The 23,162-nt window shown below is 35.0% G+C and overlaps 3 protein-coding genes across 6 annotated transcripts in view; all 3 read left to right on the forward strand.

Moving 5' to 3' along the window:
* Positions 1-1,193, forward strand: part of brp (bruchpilot) — a 53,863-nt gene extending 52,670 nt beyond the window's left edge. For 2 of the 4 annotated variants that reach the window (XM_006561508.3, XM_026442598.1), the window contains 3 exons: positions 45-232; positions 316-373; positions 852-1,147. In XM_006561508.3, the coding sequence (XP_006561571.2) occupies positions 45-232; positions 316-373; positions 852-887 (282 nt within the window). In that variant the 3' untranslated portion in view covers positions 888-1,147. 4 annotated transcript variants of the gene reach the window in all.
* Positions 1,194-2,089: 896 nt separating this feature from the next.
* Positions 2,090-12,797, forward strand: LOC100859932 (uncharacterized). Its single transcript, NM_001256040.1, is given in 6 exon segments — positions 2,090-2,882; positions 3,006-3,550; positions 3,643-3,803; positions 3,895-4,042; positions 4,107-4,291; positions 4,554-12,797. Coding segments are annotated over 6 exon segments (1,920 nt in total). The 3' UTR covers positions 4,642-12,797.
* A 1,127-nt stretch (positions 12,798-13,924) lies between these two features.
* Positions 13,925-22,230, forward strand: LOC102653763 (adenylate cyclase type 10-like). Its single transcript, XM_026442963.1, is given in 29 exon segments — positions 13,925-14,030; positions 14,483-14,565; positions 14,640-14,826; positions 14,924-15,199; positions 15,314-15,437; positions 15,545-15,702; positions 15,894-16,233; positions 16,311-16,614; positions 16,683-16,810; positions 16,878-17,037; positions 17,095-17,830; positions 17,832-17,934; positions 18,053-18,205; positions 18,274-18,346; positions 18,422-18,560; positions 18,663-18,803; positions 18,872-19,015; positions 19,099-19,180; positions 19,279-19,496; positions 19,574-19,726; positions 19,815-19,930; positions 20,035-20,349; positions 20,418-20,557; positions 20,631-20,920; positions 21,003-21,201; positions 21,319-21,455; positions 21,546-21,657; positions 21,730-21,868; positions 22,020-22,230. Coding segments are annotated over 29 exon segments (5,397 nt in total). The 3' UTR covers positions 22,161-22,230.
* The last annotated feature ends 932 nt before the right edge of the window (positions 22,231-23,162 follow it).

Raw genomic sequence — 23,162 nt, forward strand, 5'->3', positions numbered from 1 at the left:
GGAGGATCGAACGATTTCTCTCGTTTTATTTTTCTGTTTTATAGAGCGGTGGCTCGCCGGACAAGAGATTGGCGGAAATGCAGAAGGCTCTGGAAACTGCCGAGAAGGAATTGGAAAAGGCGAAAGAGGAATCGACCAGAAGCTCTGCCGAGACCGAAAGGTTGCTGCAGCTGATGCAGATGACCCAGGAAGAGCAGAATGCCAAAGAAAGACAAATCAGAGAACTTCAAGAGTCAGTATCGTAAAAGTAATCCAAATAATCCTATCGAATGCTGAACAAACATCGTTAATCTTCCATCTAATTCTCTCTTCCAGTGCACTCAAAGCCGCACAAGCCAAGTTGAAACAAGCCGCAACTGCACAGCAACAAGAGGTCAGTATGTACAAAATTATTTTTATTACGCCCCCTCAAAAAATTTTGAGAACGCGATTAAATCAATCCTTCTTTTCTTTTCTTTTTGTATTGAAAGTAATTTGCAAATTCGAAATATTTTACATATACAATATATATATTTGATTCCCTTGCAACGATCGAAATCGTATCTCGAAATTAGCATCGATGGAAAAGCGACTAACCAATTGTCTTTCTCAATTTTCACGCTGACCCCCACCTCTGGATACGACACGTACACGTACGATATTTGTATTTGCTTGCTTCATCACCATTGTTTGCTTTTTCTCTATGTTTGTTCGCCCTATTGTATTCCAACTCCAATTATATATATACACGTAAATGGTACATTTCTCGATTTTGTCTCGTTCGCGAAAACGAAAACCGTGCGTTTCCGAGTGGAAAAAAAATTGTGGAAAAAAAAAAATATATATATATATTCACTCGATTTGAAAAACAGGCGGGTCCCACCGGATTCCTAAAAAGCTTGTTCTAAGGTCGATTTTCGTTGGGGACGCCTTCTCCGTTCTTTTTAGTACAATTTGCATATTAAGCGAACTTTACAAGTACACGAACTTAATTATACGAAAAATAAATAAAATACGAAAGGAGATCGTACTGAGATTCGCCATTGACGACTCACTTTGTCAAGATACATAATTATTTTACGTAACGCTGCGACCATTGTTAACATATTTAATAATATTGATAACGGGAAGATATTGACGATAATAACAATAATTACTGATACATATAAATATATATATATAAAAATATAAACACATATATATATGTATATATATATATATGTATATCAAAAAAAAAAATATATATATATATATAATATTAATGTAAAAATGATGAGAGAGAGAGATGAGTGAGAGAGAGAGAAAGGAGAATACGGCAAATACAATAATATTAATTAATTTATTAACGAAGCGATCGTGTATGTACATATATATATGAATAATATGAATATATGTATATACATATATCACGCATGAGAAATGGGACAAACGCATGTACTGTACATGTGTATATACACGTACACGACAGAGAGATATACGTATATATGTAGATATATAAATATAAATATATACATAAAGTAAAAGAGAGAAAGAAAGAAAAAGTGTCGAGAGATCACGTTGAAAATTGTGTAAGAGGACGAAGAGAAGAAAAGGAAAAGGGGGAAAAAAGAGTGAGAGAAATCTCTAAATTTTCACGTCGTCGTCGTCGATTGCTAGAGAGTTTATAACGGTTTCGTCGACGAAGAAACGTGAGAGAGACGAATGAACGAGGGAGACGACACGAGATCCGGAAGATTTCGATCGATGTGGGGCACGTAGCCCCAATAGCCATTCGGAGACGCACCCTTACGTCGTTCGCCACGAGACAATTCGATGTTCACGGGCCAAAAGAAAAGCATCAGTTGTTATTTTACATCACCATACTTTGTACCCACCACCCACCCTTTAACCCTGTCCACTTGTTCTTTCCGTTCGATTGTTTTTCTTCGAAACGTTGCTCACACCTGTTGCCTTCGCGCACGCACCCACCGATGCACGCACACAGCAGCCAGAAACCATCCTCGAAAGCAACAGGGGACACGAAGAGGCGAGAAGGATCGAGACGAGGGATCGAACGGAATTGTCCTCCTTGGAAACATCGAAGGAACAGTCCTCTTGTTCCCTGAAGAGGATGAAGGACGCCAAGAATTTTAGCTTGGAGGATGACGAGGGTTGGAAGAGGAAGTTGGAAACGAAGAACAGAAGGATAGCCGAATTGGAGGACCAATTAACGATCTGCAAGAGCGCGAAGAATAGCGACAACGAGAGCTTGATGGATGAGGAGAAAGAGTCGTGGAGGAAGGAGGTGAGAGCGAGGGACGATCGAATATCGCAGCTGGAAGGCGAGATGGGATCGTTGAGGCGTTTGATCAAGGAATATAAAAGATCGGAGGAGAAGGAAGCTAGAGTGAGAGATAACGATAACGAGAGTTGGAAGTTGGAAGTGGAGGCGAAGAATCGACGAATCGTCGAATTGGAGCAAGAGATGGAGTCGTTGGAGAATTTTCTCAGGGAACACGCTGACACGGAAAGCGTGCGAGACATGGAGATCGTGATCGAGAGGAAGGCGAGGAGGATAGAGGAGTTGGAGGATACAGTGGCTGAATTCGAGGATTTTCTCAAACAGAATCCCGATGTGAAAGAGCTGCACGATCTTCGTTGCCAGGTGACAGCTGGAAATAGACGGATTCAAGAATTGGAGAGGTGGATCCAGAAGAACGATGAGAGTAGAGAGTCTAGGATCGACAGGGAAAGAGTGATCGAGCTGGAGGAAATGGTCACGCAATTGGAGGAGTACGTGAGGGAGCACAACGTGGACGTGTTGAAGAGAAAGCTGGAGGACAGGGAGTGCAGAATCGATCAATTGCAAAATCGCGTTGGACACTTGGAGAAGGAATTGTTGAAGGTTGAAGAGGCTCATCGAGGTAAGATTGTTTCAAAATCTTCTATCATCGAATTAATCACCTTTGTTTTTTTTCAGTTTCTCGTTAAAAAAAAACAATTTAAGTTTCAAAGCAACGATTATGAGAAAAATTCCAATTTTCTAGGTAAAGAAACTCAGGGGAAGGGCAATCGAGAAAAAGAAACAAGGACCGAGGATTCTCTCTCTGGTCAAATGGTGGAAAAGAATTTCGAGAAGGAACAGAAGATGAAGAAGATGGAGCACGCTATATCCGAGAAAGACAACAAGATACAGGAGTACGAGCAGCAAATCCTCGAGAGCAAGGAAGAAATTACGAAGCTGAGAAAGGAGGTAGCAAACTTGAAGAAGGAATTGAGCGAGTACGACGACATCGGTGTTCTGAAGGAAGAAATCAGAGTGAGGGATGAGAAGATTCAACAACTCGAAGACGAAGTAGACTCGTTGGAACGAGCGTTCAGCGAGAGAATCGATCTGGAGCAAATCGAGGAGCTGGTGAACGTGATCAAGGAGAAGGAAGACAAGGAACGGCAATTGTCCAAAGATCTGACGGAGAAGAGATACAAGATCGAGGAGCTCGGCGAAGCTCTACGCGAGAGTGTCGTCATCACGAGCGAAAGTGAGAGGAAATTGAAGAACGAGGAGAAATTGAGGGAGGAAGCTCTTCAAAGGGTAAAGAAGAATGCGTTCGAATTTTGAAAAAAAAAAAAAAGAAATGGAAATTCTTATCATTTTCTTTTTTCTTTTCTTCCTTCTTCTTCCAGATAGCCAAATTGGAACAGAGAATTGCCTCGATGCAATCCGCTTCGGCATTAAAATGTATCACTTGTCAACCTCTTCTATCGAAAGTGCAGAAATACGAGAAGAAATTGAAACGTCTCACGGAAGAGAGAATCGTGCAGCTCGAAGACCTCCGTCAAATGAAGTGAGCAAACTAGTTATATTCGAATACTTTTTCTATTAATATCACTGTATTATTTTAAACTTATTCTTCTTTTTTTTTTCTTCTTCGATAGAAGAGAAGCTCTGAAAGCTGCAGTTTCCGAAAAAGACGCCCATCTAGCTCTATTGGAACTTTCCGGGATAAAAACTGCCGCCCAATCCGAGCAAGCCGATCAACTGAAGGCAGATAGGAAGAGGTTACTGGAGAAGCTGAAGAAAGAGGTAATTTTTAACTCTTAATTCTTAAAGCTTATATAACAACGTCGTCTTTTTCTACTTTGCTCAGGATGAGAGAAGCATCGAGTTATCGGTGGAATTATATCCAACGTGTTCAGAAGGAACGCCACAACTGCTCATCAAGGTTTTGGAAACATCCGACGACGACGATGAAGAGACAAAGAGAAACGATCGTCGCAGTGATTCGAGCTCTTCCAGACCGGCTACTACGAATGGCAACAGTTGTGCTGATTCGTGAGTATCTTAATAATAATCTTCGATCAATTCGCATTTGAGAGAAACAACAAGGAAAGAAAGGCACAATTTCATCAATTTCATCCAGTAGTAGCCAGAAATAGACTTTATCGCTTTTAAAAACAGTTGCCGCCGATGAATAGAACGTTTGAATGGAAAACTTTGTTCGTTTGTTCGTTGCAACTTTAACCCTTTGAGTGAATAACACATAGAGAAGATCACGATTCTCCACAAAGTTGTTCCCCGTTGTGTTTCCCCGCAGAGAGAAGACGTCGACGGAGTCGGGATCGAGAAACGATCGAGAAAACGGGCGACAAACAACAGAAGCGACAAACGAGGATAGCAGATAAGTAGACCAGGCCAGTCGTAACGAATCGTAGAGAAAGCGAGAAAAAAAAAAATAATAATATATATACATATACGCTATCGATCTTCTTCGTTTCTTCGATGTTGTTACGTGCACACACACACACGCAACTGTAGAAGCAATCTAGAGCATTTCTAGAGCATTTAGAGAGAAAGTAAAAAAAAAATAATAACAATAATAATAATAATAATAATAATAATAATAACAATAATAATAACCGACAAACAGGCAACAGTGATACCTCATCGACATCGACAGCGACAATACAAAGCAAAACAACAACAACAACATCCCCAACAGAACCATCGTTCATCACTTCGTCATTTTATAATCATCATTTTACGATCATCATTATTCGTCATTATCATCATCCATCCTCAGTCAGATCATCATCATCATCATCATCATCCACGTCGCCCCCTTCGCCACGAAAGATTCCAAAGAAGGGAATCGGCCAAGGAGGATTCAAGTGGGAGGGGGGGAGGGGGCAGTGGTAGCTTCGTATCAAATCGCGAGAAGAAGTCGCTATGCTTTCGCCTGGAAGTTTTTTTTTTTTTGAAGAATAGAGAAAGATCGATTCGAGTCGATCGTAGAATCTTTGAGATCTCGAGTCGAAGAATTTTTAATTTTGCGAAGAGAATTTTTCGTTTTTCGATCCGATCTCCTTCTTACCTTCTTGCGAACCAATCGTTTGAAATTACCGCTTTGCGAACCTCGACGGAAATATAAATATAAATCGCTCGGTAAAAAATGATCGAGAGACGCAGAGCGTCGACGGAAGATCGACTCACACTTGTTGTTATCATAGTATCTAGATAGTTTTTTCCTATAGTAGACGAGTTGATTGCATGTCTCAATGATCGTCCGGGGATGCTCTGTTTCACGGGGGATTAATCTGCATGGTTTCTTTTGCATCGGTTTTAGATTTTGATTTCCCATTCCTGCCACGTCGAGTTTCGTTCAAGCGTTCGATACTTTATTATCGCTGTATGTATAAATTCGACGAGAAAAATACGAGAGAGGGTGAAACGCGAAAACGTAAGGGTAGCAATTCGCAGTTCGTCGAAAATGTTTTCGGTCGAAAATGTAAATTGTGAAGTTCGAAGAAGAGAAGGAAAAAAAGAAAAGAGAAAAGAAACTCGAATTTCTTCTGAGGAGATTTGAGAAAGATTACAGAGAGGTCAAGTCGATCAATTCCGTGAATAATTCCCCGTCGTTATTTTCTTCCCATCGTCCGTGGAAATGACGTGCAAGATCCAAAATGGAAGGACGAGTATGTACGGACACAGTTTCACTCCTTTCCTTCTTTTTTTTTTTCTTTTTTTTTTTTTCTTTTTTGGATTTCTTGCCACGGGTCCAAAGATCGTCGTTTGTATAACGAGCGCATAGAAAACTCTAGTTGAAGGAGAAATAAGAAAAAGAATAATTGAAGGGAAAAAGGAGAAAACAAATAAGAAATTTAACGAGATGGCGAGAGATGTAGAGTTAGATAGTTAAGAGGGAAAAGAGGGATACGAAAGATGAGGGAGTATGAAACGCGTGAATTGCAATTTGGAACAATGGCTTGAGGCGAAAAGAAGCTAAAACGAGTTGTTTCGAGATTATTAACGAAGAAATGCACGAGGACGAAAAGGGTGAAAGAGAGAGATTCGAGTCAAGTGGTGCTGATTAGCTTTCAAGATGACAATAAACGAACATTTCGTGCACGCTCGATGATCTTGCGATGCAGGAACAAATTAAAAAAAAAAACAAAAAAAAAAGAAGAAGAAGAAGAAGAAGAAGAAGAGAGAGAAAGAAAAGAAGAGAAAATTCGGACGCACGAAAAAAACGCACTTTTCTCTCCCGCCGGGGGATTCGTCGATTTATCGTTCCGAATCTTTAAAATCGTTGCTTGATTCTTCTAGATAGAGGATCCATCCATCGTTCATTGGGGAAGTGAAGGGAAACGAGAGATTTTCTTCTAGGTTCGTAGAATCGAAAGAATTCGACTAAAGGGGAAAAAGGAAAAAAAAGGAAAAAAAAAAAAAGAACCTTCGTCGAATCGAGTCGCGTGTGTTTAATCCGTGTGATAGATGATTTATGAGATCGTTAAAGAGGGTGTGTTGTAAATATATAATCGTGAATTATATATGCTACGAACTGTACGAAATATACAGAAGAATTTGTAGAAATATTATCATAAATCGCGTTAATCGAGTATGTTAATCGAGCTACAATTACGATTACGAAGCGTCTAGAGAACTGTTAACGCATGAACGACTTCCATATAGTTTCTCAGTCCCAATTCACTTGGTAAAACGTGTCTATTTTACGTTGACAGCAGTTGCAGATATTTATGGAAATTGTTGGAGAGGGAGAGCCTTCGTTCGTCGATCGTTAGAAATCGATATTTATTGTTACACGAGATCTTTACATATGTGTAAATAGTCACGCATAGATACGTATATTTATAAATATCATACTTAGAACGTTTATGGATAATCGCGCGTGAAACATGGTGTGAAACATGGTTTCTTTCAATAGAGATCTTCGATTCTTCTTCGTTCACATTCTTCTTCTTCACACCGTTCTTATATATTCTTTGGATATTGTTGCAACTCTTCTTCTGAAAAATTTATCGATCGTTTATCGAGATAGAATTTCTTCCATCAATCCAACTTTCCTTCTCTTTCGAATATTTTCTTCTTCTTTTTTTTTTTTCCCCTTCCTTCGAGGAAATTAAACTATTCCATTCGGAGTCTAGTCTAATATAAGGATACAAGTTGCACCGATATCTAATCGAGCTTGAAAAAAATAGAAAGCCTAAAACGATGGGTTGATTGATTGAACGCGTGAATTTTACTCGATCTTCCATCGAGAAAAAATAGTTATCGAACAAATGAACCACTATTACGATTTATATATATATATATACTACTAGTTCCAAAACGAATCCTCGATCATAGTCTCGAAACCGAACCGAAATATATGTGTATATATATATGTGTATATATATATACATATATGTATAGATAACTCGTACACGTACGAAATCATCGAGCGTTTTCTTCGTGCGTCGAGAAAAACGCAATCCAGGATGTACAAGGCTACGATTGTCCTGGAACGAAGGAAGAGAGGGACAGGAGCGAGGAAATCACGAAGAATATCTCCTTTTGAAGAATGAACGCGTGTCTTAAGGGAGGATATAATTATCGACCATTTCTCGGTATCATCGATGATTATATATCAACGAGAGAAGTGAAATTGTGGGCTGGAAAAAAAAAACAATGTTCTCCACGCGTTATGATAATCGTTACGCTTTGGCAGAATCCGTTCTCGAGAGAAAGCGAGCGAGAGAGAGAGAGAGAGTGTGCGTATGTGTGTATGAGAGAGAAAGAGAGAATGAGAGAGAATATTTTTTTCTCAGAGTGCGATAAAGATTAAAATTTTGGCCGATTTATGTGGGACAGCAGGGAAGACAGCAGAGAAAAAAGAAAAACAGATAAGGAAATCCGAGGCACTAAAAATGGACGGAGAAACGACTCGTTTGTACATACGTTTGCGCGTCGATGTTTCTTCGTTAGCCCTGTGTTAAAGATGAGAAAAATTGCGCCCCACCAAATGGTCCCCAAGTGGTTCTGTATTCCCCGAATCATCAAGCTAGAGTCTAGAATTAATCTGTATTACGTGTAGCACAGTAGTTAAAAATTATCTCGGTAAAATCGAAGCATATAACAAAGCATACGAACCTATACGAAATCAGCGCCCGATTACCCACATATAGGATTTCTCGCGGGAAATTGGAGACGAAGTTGGAGACGAAGTTGAATCGAAAGAGAGAGATAAGATTTCGTTTCGATGAGCCGAGCGTGCGATTTCTTCCAATTCGAGTTCATCCCGCGAATCGAAGGGAAAATCTGCGAGCCAACAGGTGGATGAACGTTTTCGAGCTCTCGAGAAAACGCGGTTTCGAGGGAATTTCGATGCAGAGGTTAATAGGCAAACGAACGGCCCATTTATCGTCCAGTGTCCGCTCGCCGTCTTTACATATTAATAATAAATAAATGAAATATAAAATATAATATATCGTGGTGTCTGCCGTTAACGATGAGAAGTTAAGAAGTGAAGACATGTTGAAAGTGTAAAAATTTTATCGTTAATACCTTAAGAAGAGAAAAAGAAAAGAAAAAAAGAAAAAAAAAGGACGCTCTCTTTAATTCGTCGATAAAACGCTCTTACTCGTTGCTAGTTACACGACACACCTTTTTTTCCATTCGACCTCTGACGCGAAAATATTAAAAAAAAAGAAGAAACCTTTCCTTTCGAAAGATTGATACGATCAAATTCTACTGACCTAGAAGCTAGATCACGCTAATTGAATGGAAAGGGATCGTAGACGGGGCAGACGAAAGTGTGTATATTATAGGTGAACGCGGTTGGTAATATCTCGTCTCGAATTCGATTTCTCTGCCCTGTGAAAACGAACGAAGGAATTTCGTGTGATCGATTGTTGCGTTCATCATCAGGGATAAAAGTATATCCTTCTTTCGTCCCTCTCGACTCGAGCATTCCAAGCATTACGTGCGAATAGAGCACAGATACTTTCTTAATTAATTTCCTATGCGGCCATTCGAATCATCGACACGCTTAAACGCTGGATTTAAATCGAATTCTTTCGATGTACAATCGAGAGGAGGATAGATTCAACGAATCTTTCTCTTTTTGAAAATATGCCGAAGGAGGAACGAGGACTCTCCCCGCAAATTTCTTTGAGAATTTTTCGGGAGATCGGTCAAGAGACAATCGAACGAGGCTGATTAAATCAATAATAAATAAAACGACGATAATCAAAAATATCTAATTTTTACCTGATTTACTTCTGCGTCTCCGAAGAATCTTTATTATTCTCAGCGCAAAATCATTCTTATTCGAAACATTTGTGTGGAAGAGATTCGATAAAATCTTGGAGGGTTTTCGTTCCCCTGGCTGTAAAAAATATATACGTTTTTTTTTGAGAATTATCGAGTCGAGAAAAAGGGTATTAAGGAGGAAACGAGGGAAAAAGTGAAAGTGAGAAGAAAGGGAATAAAGGTAGTAAACGTGTGCCACCGTCATATCAAGCCTATATCATCGTGTTACATTATACATATTATATATATATATATACATATGTATAATATATTATATATTACACATATATATATATATATATATATATGTATATATAGCTAAACAGAAAAAAAAAATTAATATTATCGTTAATCGACACAATTGTTAACGTGGAGTGACTGTGTTTCGTGTGCGCGTGTGTATATTGATGAGCAAACGAATAATAATAATAAAGAAAAAAAAGTCTTTCTTTCGATCGCTCGAGAATTGAGAAGGCCTGAGAGCAAAGAGTTTTCGAATCTTAAATGATCTTCTTACTCCTTATTGTCCAAAATATTAAACTAACTCACTTCAATCAGTAATAAAGCAATCACTTTAAACATTTATCATCGTATCGTCTTTATTAGAGATTAAAGAGAAGAAAGTTGTAACCGTAGGATATAATCACTTTAATAATTGATTAATTATCTTCAATTTTAAGACTGTTCAATGGATAAACGAAAACAGGCGAACGAGAAATGCTTCGATATTGCGATTACTGTTCTATTTAAAGAAATATATATATATATATATTCTGTCCTCCGAGAATACGTTTGAATATTTATCGAAATGGAAGAAGGGAATGGTTGTTACGCGAAATATTTTCGGATCGGATAAATTCTTGTCTTGGGAATAGCCGCGAAACGAGGCGTAGAAAGAGATTAGAAAGACCAAGCGTTAATCAAGTAGTCGATATCAGAAATGGAGCGTACCCCCATTTATTTGAAAACGGCGGAACAGAAATTCTCCAGATTTCTTTCGCGGATCTCTATAATCTAGATACACGCAGTATGTTGTTACTTGTAAACGAAAAGTGGCCAAATTTCGAAATTCTACGACCCTACGAGTTTAGGCGATACGAATCTTTAAGAACGTCTGCGTTTCCATAAAAAAAAAAAAAAAAAGTAGGGAAATAGAAATTTAACCGTTTTTTTCTCGAAAACGAAACAAAGGATCGATCGATTGGCCGAAGCGAGGAATCTTTGTTAAGATGAGATGAGGGATTTGATGAAAAGTAAAAAGCTGTATCGTTCGCGCCGCACTCGAGTGATCCTAAGCTGAGACTGTTCCGTGGAACAAACACGAGCGAAAACGAGGAGAGCGAGTATCGCGAGAGCACGTGAACGAGGCCGTCTCGATATTATTTTTCGACTCGACTGTTTAGTATCTACGATGACGAGAAAAAAGAAAAAGAAAAAAAAAAGAAAAAAAAGAAAAGAGAAAAAAGAAAAAAACATTTTTATGTGAATATCGCGTAAGTGAAAATCGTCCCGGCGTGATCGATCTCGCGTTGGAATCGCAGCCGAATCGTCCAACCGAAAAAAATTCAATTTCAGAGACAAGAAAAATTCTCTTTTCCTCGTTCAACTTGATCGCTCGTCCGTTCACGTTACGCTTATGATTTCTTTTTATCCTTTATTCTTATCGATCGACGGTTAACCAATTGGCAATTGATCAATTTAAAGGGAAACAGATCCAGGCCGCGAATCTGATTTTGGAAACCACGCCGCGACGACATGGCTCCTCCCGCCCCCTTTTTTTATTCTCCAATTTCTACGTGTTTAATCGTTAATAAGCGGAAACAGCTGATGTAAGCGACAAAGAGGGATAATGCGAAAAGATGAAAAGTGAAATAACGAGGAGGACGAGGAGGAAAAGCGAAAAAATAGCGGGAAGGGAAATCGAGGAGTATCGTGCCCCGTGTTTGAGTGTTCGATCGTTGATTGAAACACGCAATACGATTTTTCAAAATGTGTGTACATACCTAAGAGTACGATATGATATAAATGAACGAGTGAGTGTGCAGTGGAGAAGAAGGAGAGAGTGAAAGAGAGAGAGAGAGAGAGAGAGCGAGAGAGGAGAAAAAGAAAGAGTGAAGAAAGGAAACGTGATTTAAGCTTAGTTCTAGTACGAGAGAATCGACGATCGACAAGGATCGAGGGATCCTTTCGAGGTGTGCCGTTTTCTTTCCGCCATTTTGTTTCTCCCAGGCACGAGAGACAGGAATCCTCGATCGAGACACACACACACGGAGATCGCCGTTGGATATAGGAATGAGACGACGAGGCTAGAAATAAGTATATCGATTAAGCTACTAAGATTAAGTTACTAAAAAAGAAAAAGAAGCAAAAAAAAAAAAAAAAAAAAAAAAAAGTAAACCGTTTATTGAAATACATTGTTGCAACTGCCATGCTGTGTGCCATTATATATAACGAGTCACGTTTGTCGTAAAAAGCAAAAAAGAACAAAAAAAGAAAAATGTAATATGTGAAATGAAAAAAAAAAACAAAAAAAAAAACAAAAAAAAAGGATTGTGCGCGTTCCCAATCTGTCTGAACTTCTTCGTTACACCGCTTTTTTCGAAAAGGTGTTCCAAGCCCGTGTACCATATCTTCGTTCTGCGCTCGAGACGTCGTTTTCACGCATTCTGAAACGTCATCGTTATGTATGTGAATTTCGAAAAGAAAAAAAAAAAAAAAGAACGGAGAATTAATTAATAATTGATCTTCGCGATTCTTCGCATAATTCCAAATAATAATAATAATAATAATTAACGTTATAACGATTTATAACAATTAACACACACACATATCTATATAGAGATAAAGATATGATCTCACATAGAAGAATGCGAGAAAACATATTTCTCAAGATAATTTTCCTCTTTGTAACAGGATTCTCGTATACCTGCCCGTGTGAACCAGCATGTACATTATAAACAAAGATCGGGGCCGCCGATATAATATAAATATGACGATTAATTTATACATATAACACGTATAATACGTTAACACGGATCAGCACGTATACGACGTTTCCGTTTCGAGTTTATCTCCATCCGGGGTCTCCATCGCAGGCGAAGAAGTTTTTTTCCGCCTGAAGAAAAAGAAGAAGAAGAAGAAAAAAAAAGAAATTGTTGAAAAAAGGAAGAAAAGGGGGGAAAAAAAGGAAAAAAAGGGCAAACGGCGTGAATGAATTTACGAGGATTCGTTCCTTTATTTAGGGAAACGTAAAAAAAAAAAAAAAAGACATTTTTTTTAATATATCCGCCGTCGATGTACAATTAATCGCATGCGCGTTTAATCGATGTAATCGCATTTTCAAACACGAGATAATACCGCGACACTCGATTATTTATCTTGTCTTTCTAAGACTAAGAAGTTTCGAGAAAAGCTATCACGTGCAAAAAAAAAAAAAAACGAAACGAAAAAATTTGACACATACACACACATATTTCGTCGGAAGATTGATATTAAACATTTTGCGATTGTTGCAGCGTTCAGTTTTTTCAATAATTCTTGTATCGTTTAGAAAGACATATCGATTAACCGGTAACTACACACACGTACGTGTATACATATATACATACATACATACATACATACATACACACACGTTCGCAGTGTAATAAAATTTTTTAATCATTGTCCCTTTCGATAGGCGACGATTACGAAGGAAATATATATATATATCTATATGTATATGTATATTTTCTTTTTTTTATTTTTCATAATTAATTAAGGAGTGTGTGTGGTTGCTGGTTAATGGTAAACTCGTTTACAAAACTATACATATACATATTGTAACAATATTGCTAATCTCGTTTTACGTATACGTATCACTTGTAAAAATTGATTAATACATAAATACATACATGCATATTTCCAGAGAAAAGAAAAGGAAAGAAACACTACGTCATACACACAGCATAAGACTAATGTGTTCATCGATCACGTTATATATATATATATATATATATATATATATATATAGACATCACAAATATTTGTTGCGTGAAAACGAAAAAAAGGAAAAGAGAAATGGGATAATAAAAATAATAACGAAGAGAAAAATAAGCAGATCGAGATGGAGAAGAAGTCGTTAATTTCTTAGAGAGATCCACGCAAAAGAAACAAAAAGAAGAAAAAAAAAAAAAAAGAAACGAATTCCTATATTCGCGAAACTCGGATTTCGTATGAACGATGTCTTGAAAGAAGTAGCGAGTATAATCGAATTTGTCGAAGTTGACAGCCGACGGTGTGAGGAATGAACGAGAGAGAGAGAGAGAGAGAGAGAGCGAGAGCGAGAGAGAGCGAGAGAGAGAGAGAGAGAAAGAGAAATAATTAAATAAACCAAAAATGACGTCGACCCATCATAGATTCAAGCACAATAAGGAACTAGTAGGGCCAGGCACAATAAAATTCGGCCGTCACGTTGTAGACAGCGATCTGTTAGAAACGACAAGTCATATTAAGTATCTATATAGCGAGACTATTAAATAAACACATATTGTCTATTGTCACGAAAAGTGTATTCATTGTTAAACGCTGACCCCTTTCTCCAAAAATTTTGATTATAGACCTGATACTGAATTGAATAAATACAATTTATGAAAGAACAAAATTATGGTGGTATTATTTCTTGAAACATGATAATAAATTTATCGCGAGAATTTTATATATATATGTAAATCTTGTCATTACTTGACGCATAAAAAATGAAACAGTAGCATTTGCAATATAAAATATTTGATGGTATATAATCTGATTGATTGATCATACTGAAGTTGCTTGACAATTTTTTTATATAAAAGAAAATCATTTGCATACATTGATAACATTATTTTCGTTTCGTATAACGAAAAATTGAAGTTTTGTTCAATTAATATAAAATTGAATCGGATTGCTTCAAAATAGATGTGGATAGAAAATGGCACGCGAAAGAGCTGAATATGCTAGAGCTATGCGAAGGAAAACTCGGAAATTCGAGATACGAATCAGTAAATTCGATATAACCTAAATTTCTGTTTATTAATTATTTTATCTTGATATTATCTTGATGTAATAAATATAATCGACAGATCAGGAAAGAAAAAAGAAAGACAGTATACCGTCGGACAAAAAATCACAAATCGCGCAGATGAGAATCGAATATCACACGAAAATATTTGCCTCGATGTGTCCGGATGAAATTTTGGATTATTACGACGATTATAAAACTCGAATGTATTACACGACTTTGATGCTTGGCGATGTGTCGGGTAATATAAAAAAATAACGATTTCGTAGAGAAAAATAAAAAAAAGAATTAAGAATCCGTAGAAAAAGATCGATAGAAAAAAGAATTTTTTCGTCAAGGTTTCACAGACCTCGCCGAGAAATATACGAAAATTGGGAAAGGCGGGCCATCGAAATTGTCGGAGACATTGAACTCTTATATCGGTGCTATGGTGCAAGAAATACTTTATCACGAGGGTGACGTGTTGAAATTTTCCGGGGACGCGTTCATAGTGATGTGGAAGCTTCACAAGGGGATGATGATGCGAGATTTGGCCGTGACAGCGATGCAAACTGCCTGCATCATTCAGAAACACTTTGGAACTTACGAAACTGAAATTGGAGTGACTCTTAAAGGTTTGTTCATTAGCTAAGAGAAAGAGAGAGAGAGAGGGACATATCTTTTAAGCGCAACAATCGAACGTAAATCGAGATATTTATTGAAATTACGATCGACATTGTTTCTTAAAGTAAAATTGGCAATTGCTTCTGGGAAAACATATTTCACGTCTATCGGAGATCCAGAGACCATGTCTCACTACATTATCACCGGAAAACCGGTGTGGGATGTGAAATTTGCTGAAGGCCTTTGTCGGTAATTAAAAAAAAAAAACAAAAAAGAGAGAGAAAGAAATCTCACGTTTAATTATCTCATCTCACGATAATTTAAGAAATCATCATCGTTCGCGTTAATTACATTAGAGGAGGCGATATCATAGTAGCTCCCAGTAGCTGGCAATGGGTGAATCCGCACGAATACATCCACGAAACACTTCCCGATGGTATACACACCCTTATTATAACTTGCACAGCCATGTGGTATCAAGTGGTACCAAGGGAGGATGAAATAACCGAGGAAGGTATTTTAACTAAAAAAAAAAAAAAATTTCAATTTCGATTTCTTCGTCCCGACTGCTTTATTAAAAAAAAAGCAAATTATTTTACTTTATTCAGAAGAGGAGAACGAGTATTTAATAGAAAAATATGATCCAACTATCATGGCCAGAATGCATATACAGGAAGAACCTGAATTGACCGAATTGCTGACCAGGCAACGATACGAGCACGAAAAGTTCGAGGAGGTCGATTACAGCTGTAAGAAAATCATCCTTATCCTGTCGTCGAGATAAAAGAAATTCTAAACGCTTAGGGAAACGCGTTTTTTTTTTAGTACGGCCTAAAGTTATAAAAGCGGCAGAAAGCCATCTGAAAGGAGCTTTGAAAAGTTACATGTTGAGACCTGTCATTCGTTCCGTGGAAATGGACGAGCCATTGGAATATCTAACCGAAATGAGGCAAGTGGTGATTCTGTTCATCAATGTGATCACCATCGATGCGTACAAACAAGAGTTAGTTAGTTTAGTGAATATCGTTTATAAATTTGTGTGCCAGTAAGTTGTTGTATCTCCTTTCCTTCGCGTCTCCCTTCATACGTTCCATTCTGATTCCCCTTTCTCCTTTCTCCAAGGATCGTAAGTGAAATGCACGGATGCGTGAACAAGACTTCCCTCTTCGACAAAGATTTGATGTTCCTCTGCGTGTTCGGTTTAAGAGGCGATAAGCACGAATTAGAGTCGCAGATCGGTTTGAAATGCGCGTATAAATTAAGATTGACGCTCATAGAGATGAAAAATATTAAATCTGTGACCATAGCTGTGACCACAGGGATGACGTATTGTGGTGTAGTTGGGCATATTTTGCGAAGGGAGTATACAGTGATTGGAACGTCGGTGAACAAAGCCGCGAGGCTTATGGTAGCTTATAAGGACAAGGTAAGAATTGGCGGATCTTTGAAATGTTATTTTGCAGAAGGCAAGGGAATATAATGAAGAATCGGTAGGTGATTTGTGATCGAGAAAGTTTCCTTCATTCCCATCTCGAGGCTAGTCATTTCATCTTACAAGAGCCAAAATACTTGAAGGGAATTTCGCATATTGGACCGATATACGAGTTCGAAGAGCATCCAAAGTAAATATATTTCTGATATATATAAAACTATTTACGTTTAATAATGATAATGATAATAATATTATAGGTTCGTCTCGTCGTACGTAATTTGGAATTCATATCCTTTACTCGATCGAATCAATGAAGTTAAAATATTTAAATCGATGTTAACAAAAATGATAGAGTATAACGTTATAGATAAAGAAGAGCGTGGTCCACGACCGGAATACAATACGCTTATTATAAAGTAATTATCGTTTTATCGTTTTTCTCATCTCGTTATCATTGAAATATTTTATCCCTGACATGATACGTTCCCATTCCAATCCATGTGGATTCAAAGGGGTGAACCACGAATAGGAAAGACAAGATTGCTAGATGAATTCACACGGAACATATCACCGAACATACGTTACAATTATATTAACTTGCATCCAGAAGATAGCCAGGTTCACACTTCATTCAATTATTATTATAAAATTTCACAATTCGATATTATATTCGATAATGTTTCCAAATGGTTGACATTACAATCAAACGTGATTTGTTTCTCAGTGCAGATCCCGTACACGATGATGAATTTAATATTTTCAAAAGCTCTTGATTTCACCGCAATGTCCACGCAAAAGGAACGCGAGGATAAATTACTTTTGCGCCTTGGAAAGGTGAAATACCCGTATTTCCTGTGCGTTTTCAACGAACCTTTCAACGTACAATTCCCAATCACTACTGATTACAACGATTTAAACGAGACACAGAAACGAAAGCTTTTAAGAAAGTTCTTATTAAAATTAATAAAAGGTAGTTTCAGAGAGTTGTGGGTGAATATCATAGACGATGCGGAATATAGCGATCCAAATTCCTTAGAGGTATTTGACGTTTTCACGAAAAAAGATATAATCTTCTTCGTGATTAGCATTGGGCGGAAAGTAGGAACGGATTTCCCAATATTCTTCAATATTCTTAGGAAAACACTAGTAACACTCGTTCAATTATTCTTTTATAAATGTAAATCGTATATACCAATGATAAGATAGAATCGTTTGTTAAAAGGTAATAGAATTGCTTGGAATAGACAAATGGTATCACGCTGCGTTAGCGTGTCAGATGCTTAACGTGAATGGTCTACCAGCGGAGCTTGAAAAGTAAATTTTGCCCAAATTTTTTTTATTCAAAATTATAAAATTTCACGACAATTCAAGTTTTATTATTATAACTCGACTATTTTCTTTCTTTCTTTCTTTTCTTTCTTTATCTTTCAAGAATAATACAGGAAAAAAGTCTCGGTAATCCTGGCTGGATCGAAAGTTATCTATTGAGTCTTCTCCAAGTTGGAGACATAGAAATACTGTATATAACGAGAAGGGAAGCGAATAATAAAGGTTACGTGTTGCCTCCTTCGTATATGTTAAAAAGGTGTATTTGAAAAAAATCAATGCTCAATGCGTAACGCATAAATACTAATTCGATGAAATTTTCATCAGACTTGTTTCGCACATAGATGAAATTAACGATGTTCGGGACGATAGATGGCAGATGTACATGGCGAGTTATAAGGTAACGTTCTTCAACGTTCTTGAAGAGAAGATTTATCCTATATAATAGAATAGAATAATGAGTGTTTCGTTTCAGGAAAGCAAGCCTTTGATAACAAGGCCAGAAAATATGCATAGACATTTGAGTATCGATCCCGAAGAGACTAAGATCGCCGTTTGCAACATTTCAAAACACTTCGTGTACGAGGAAGAAAATTCTGACATTACGATGGATGGTAGAAAAAAAAAATTAATTCATTTATTATATATATTGACATCATATATCGATAAATAATAGAAAAATATCAAGAATAACGGATTTAAAATATTTATATCAGTTATGATATTGAAGCTTTTCGATTCATTGACACCTCTTGATCAACTTATTTTGAAATGTGCTTCCGTGATCGGGGAAACTGTAAATAGGCACATGTTAGAAAGTTTAATGGCCATCACTTCTAAAAGAGACATCGGTCTTGGTAACGCATATATGTTTCTTATTTCTCAAATATAATTGATGATTTGAAGAAATGCATAAATTTATTAGCTCTTACGAAACTCTTCGAAATACAAATATTTGGCTGCGCAATCGGGGATTTTACCAAAACTAAAGGCCCTATAATATTTATCAGAAATATACGAAACAATGATTCGGATGTCTTTTGCAAGTGTATTGGCATTACTATTCCAGGTATGTATTAATTGCAACGTATATAATATAGAAATGAATAAATCGTATAAATAATTGATTAATGAAAAGATACGTTTCCTTAGATGAATTGAAAGATTTGCCAAAATATGCTTCTTGTGGATTGATAAGATTCAAAATGACGATGTTCCGTGAAACTACTTATCGGTATTAATTCTTTTTTTTTTTTTTTATAATACGAGCAAATTATTATTATGCCAAGAGAAATACGTTAAAAGAGTTTAAATTTATTAATAAAATTTTAGATTACTGACAGAAAATCAGAAAATAGAGTTGCACAATCAAGCATTGAAATATTTGCAATATCATACAAGGCGTTGTATTTCTTGCGGAGAAGGTCGATTCGTAAAATTATTAGGGGAGGTAAGGAAAATAGATCAAAGAAAGAAAACGATAATACAATTAAATGAGATATTCGAAGAAGAAATTTACGAAGAGGAAGATATTGAAGATGAGAAGAAAAGTAAGTTGTAAGAATATTTTAAAAATTCTTTTTAACTTTCGATCATTTTATATCATTAAGATTATGTTAAATGATAGAAGGGAAGATATTTCTTACTTGTATGAATATATTTCGAACTATCGAAAAAAAACCAACGCTCACATTTTCGGATTTGGATTTTTCCAATTGCCTGTGCGATCTGATATTGATGACTACGTATACTCAAATGCTTGAACATTGTCGCGGTATTGGTAAATATATTCTTTAAAATATAATTCACTTAATTGACAATTGACATAATATATATTGATATCAGGACATCAAAATGTTCTATTTTAGGAAAACTGGATGTAATACTAACTGCTCTTTTAGAGTTTGCAGAAATTTGTATAATTTCTTTTAACATACCGCAAGCTAGAAAGCTTTTAAAAGAAAGCGAAAATGTCCTCGAAAAGGTATTGAAATTTCTAAAATTTCTTCTCTAAAAATTGAATATCTATGAAATTTCGTTTTTTTTAAAATTAATCGAAATATTTGAAATCTCATCTCTTATCTAAAGCTACTTGAATTGGACGAAAACGAAATAGTTATTTCCCCCTTTTCTGCTGCAAAAATACAAATTCTTCAAGGCCAATGTCTTCTTGAAACCGGCTCCATTTTCGAAGCTGAAGAATTATTCGAAAAGGCAATGTTAAATTTAGGATATAAATTTCCAAAACTTGAAATGATGATCGATTTAAACTCGAAGATGCAGTTATTGAATCTGAAATTAAAATTCATTTTTATGAAAGATATTAAATATTTCGAAGAGGACTATCAGGATTATACTAAACAATTGGCAACATGTTTGATACAAATGTTTAAACTCTACAGAGTAGGTTGAGTATTGTTTAAAATTATTCTTATATAAGTTGGCACATTTACGCTCCTCATTGTATATAGATTAAAGGAATGAGGAAGCACGCTCGTTTAGCAGCAATTTGGAGTTTGAACGCAGCTTTGGATCTATCCAGTAAGGATGCATCTACACTCTGTATATCGCTCAGCAATATGTTAATCACTGCACATATGTATCAAGATAGGTGAGAATTTTTATAGCACGATTAGGATATACGATATTTTAACACACTAACACTATTTTTTACCCAATTCCAGATATATCATACCTTATTTAGAAGAGAAGGGTATTCTTATTTCTAGCGAGAAGACAAGAGCACTCGAAGCTCAAGAGCTGAAAGTGATCGCCCAGCTTTATGCGGCGATATTTTTTTCTCGATGGTTAAGAGGAGACTTTCCGAAAGCCATTAACATTGGTTTCATTACTAATAGAATAGCAACTACGATTGGATCCACATCTTTGAAAATATTGATTCTACCACGATTAATTCATTTGTTATTACTGTCTTGCCGACTCTCGGAAGTAATCACTCAATTAAGAGAATTAGGTGATGATTTATTTACGATGTCTAAATGCAGTGGTTGTATAATATAAAATCATTTTTCTAAATGTTTTCCACGATTTTGTAGAATTTGTGTCCCAAAATCATTTTGATAAATCTGGACGTACTTGGTACTATGCACTTTGCGCTGACATTTATTTAGATACTGGAATGTCAATTGTATCTTTCCAAGTTTGCGAACAATATTTTCTTCATGAGGGGGAACGAATGATAAGTTTATACAATCCAGAAGCAGAAAATCGATATTTCATATGCATGTGGCTATGGTATGTATATGGTACATAAATGATTGTTCTTGTTCTCTCTAAAAAAAACTGAAAAAAATATGATATTAATATTGATATTAATTGGTAAAAAAAAAATTGATTATATTTTTCTTAAAGGTGCATTAGAACTGAACAATGGGATGCTGCAAAAGTATGGAGGAATAGAATTATAGAAACCCCCATTATGGATGAACATATAGTAGCAGCAACAATAACTTTTTTAAAAAAACTCGAAGGACTATTAATTCTTTATGGTATAAATTTTTATTAAAAGGATTTATTGCAAAATTGTAAGATAATCTGATAAATTATATATTATTTATAATAAAATTTCATCGATATAGTGCATAAATTAAACACCAGAAATATAGCTGCAACTATTACTATAAGAGAAATAAAAAATATGTTTAAATATGGAAAAAAAATGACCAAGATTGTTATAATTACAATTCCCAGGTATATAAAACTGATAAAACTCTAATTGTAAAATAAAATTATGAAATCGAAAAAGAATGTTTGAAATTACAGATATATGTTATTAAAAGCATATTATTGGATGATAAAATCACAAAAAAGTAGAGCAATAAAGATGTTAAAGAAAGTAAAAAAACTATCCGAAAAAATGGAAAATAAATTGATTCTCATATGGGCACAACATTGTGAAAAGGTTTCGTTTAATATAAGAAATAATACTTGTGTTTTCAAAATAAAAATAATTTATTAAATAAGAGAGAATCATTTGATATATTTTTCATTTAGATATAAAGAAATAATATTGTAAATAATATATTGTAAAATATTTAAAAATATATTTTCAGGTTTGGTTAAGCGGAATTTCTCCTCTACATACAGAAATGTGGAAAGAAATCTCGAAAGTAGATAAATGGGATGAAATCAATGCAAATAATTCACATATAGTAGTCTTTACTTTTCCTCTGCCAAACTATCTTTTTTTGTAATTTTTTATTATAATTATAATTCTAATTAAAATAGTTATAATAATAAAATATATACAACAACGAAATTATTAAAAAGGAAATTTTTTTTATCTATATAAAGATAGCTTTTTTTTATATATTATATTGGAAGAATATATATATTATATATATTCTTTCAATTATATTTTATATATATAAATATGTTAAATAATGTTAAATTATAATTATAATAAATATTTCTGATTATGATTGTCAAAAAAATCTATTAATAAGCAAACATTTTCATCTTAATATAATAATCATATTAGAATTTCATTGGTAATGAAAAATCCTATAATATTCCACAACAAATAATAAAATTTATAATCCAATCTGTATAACCAAAATATTTAAAGAAAATCTTGCAAAGTCTGAATTAAATTTAATATGTGCAATTTTTAGCTTAACATTATTTTAAATAAACTTTTTAGTATTATAATATTTTAATAAAATTAATCATAGGCTATATTTTAGAAATCAGTTCCAATTATTAAGTCCCATTACGAGACGACTGATGAGATTAATTTGCAAAAAATATAAATTATTAAAATTAATTTTCAAAAAAAATTCAGAAAGATTTAAAACATAAGAAAGAAATTTAATATAAAAATTAAAAAAGTCTAAAAATAATATAATATAAATATCAATAATACAAATTAAAAATTTAACATAAATGAATATGATAAAAATTAAGATCTTTTATGATCTTTTATGAATGCCAAAAATATTTTTCTAAAAATACTTAAAACTATAAAAATTGAATGGAATAGATTCTATTAAAGTTTTTAATCAGTTAAATTGATAAAATAATAATGCAATAAAGTTAATTCGAAATCAATATTATTTTCATTAATAAAACATTTTAAATTAAAATAAAGTATAAATTAATTTATATTTTGAATTATATACAAAATCGAATACATATATCTTTGATATTGAAATTATTCATAATTTCAATAATTATTTGTACACTCAAACAAATAG

This window comes from Apis mellifera, linkage group LG9 (assembly GCF_003254395.2).
Source record: "Apis mellifera strain DH4 linkage group LG9, Amel_HAv3.1, whole genome shotgun sequence".
Lineage (NCBI taxonomy): Eukaryota > Metazoa > Arthropoda > Insecta > Hymenoptera > Apidae > Apis > Apis mellifera.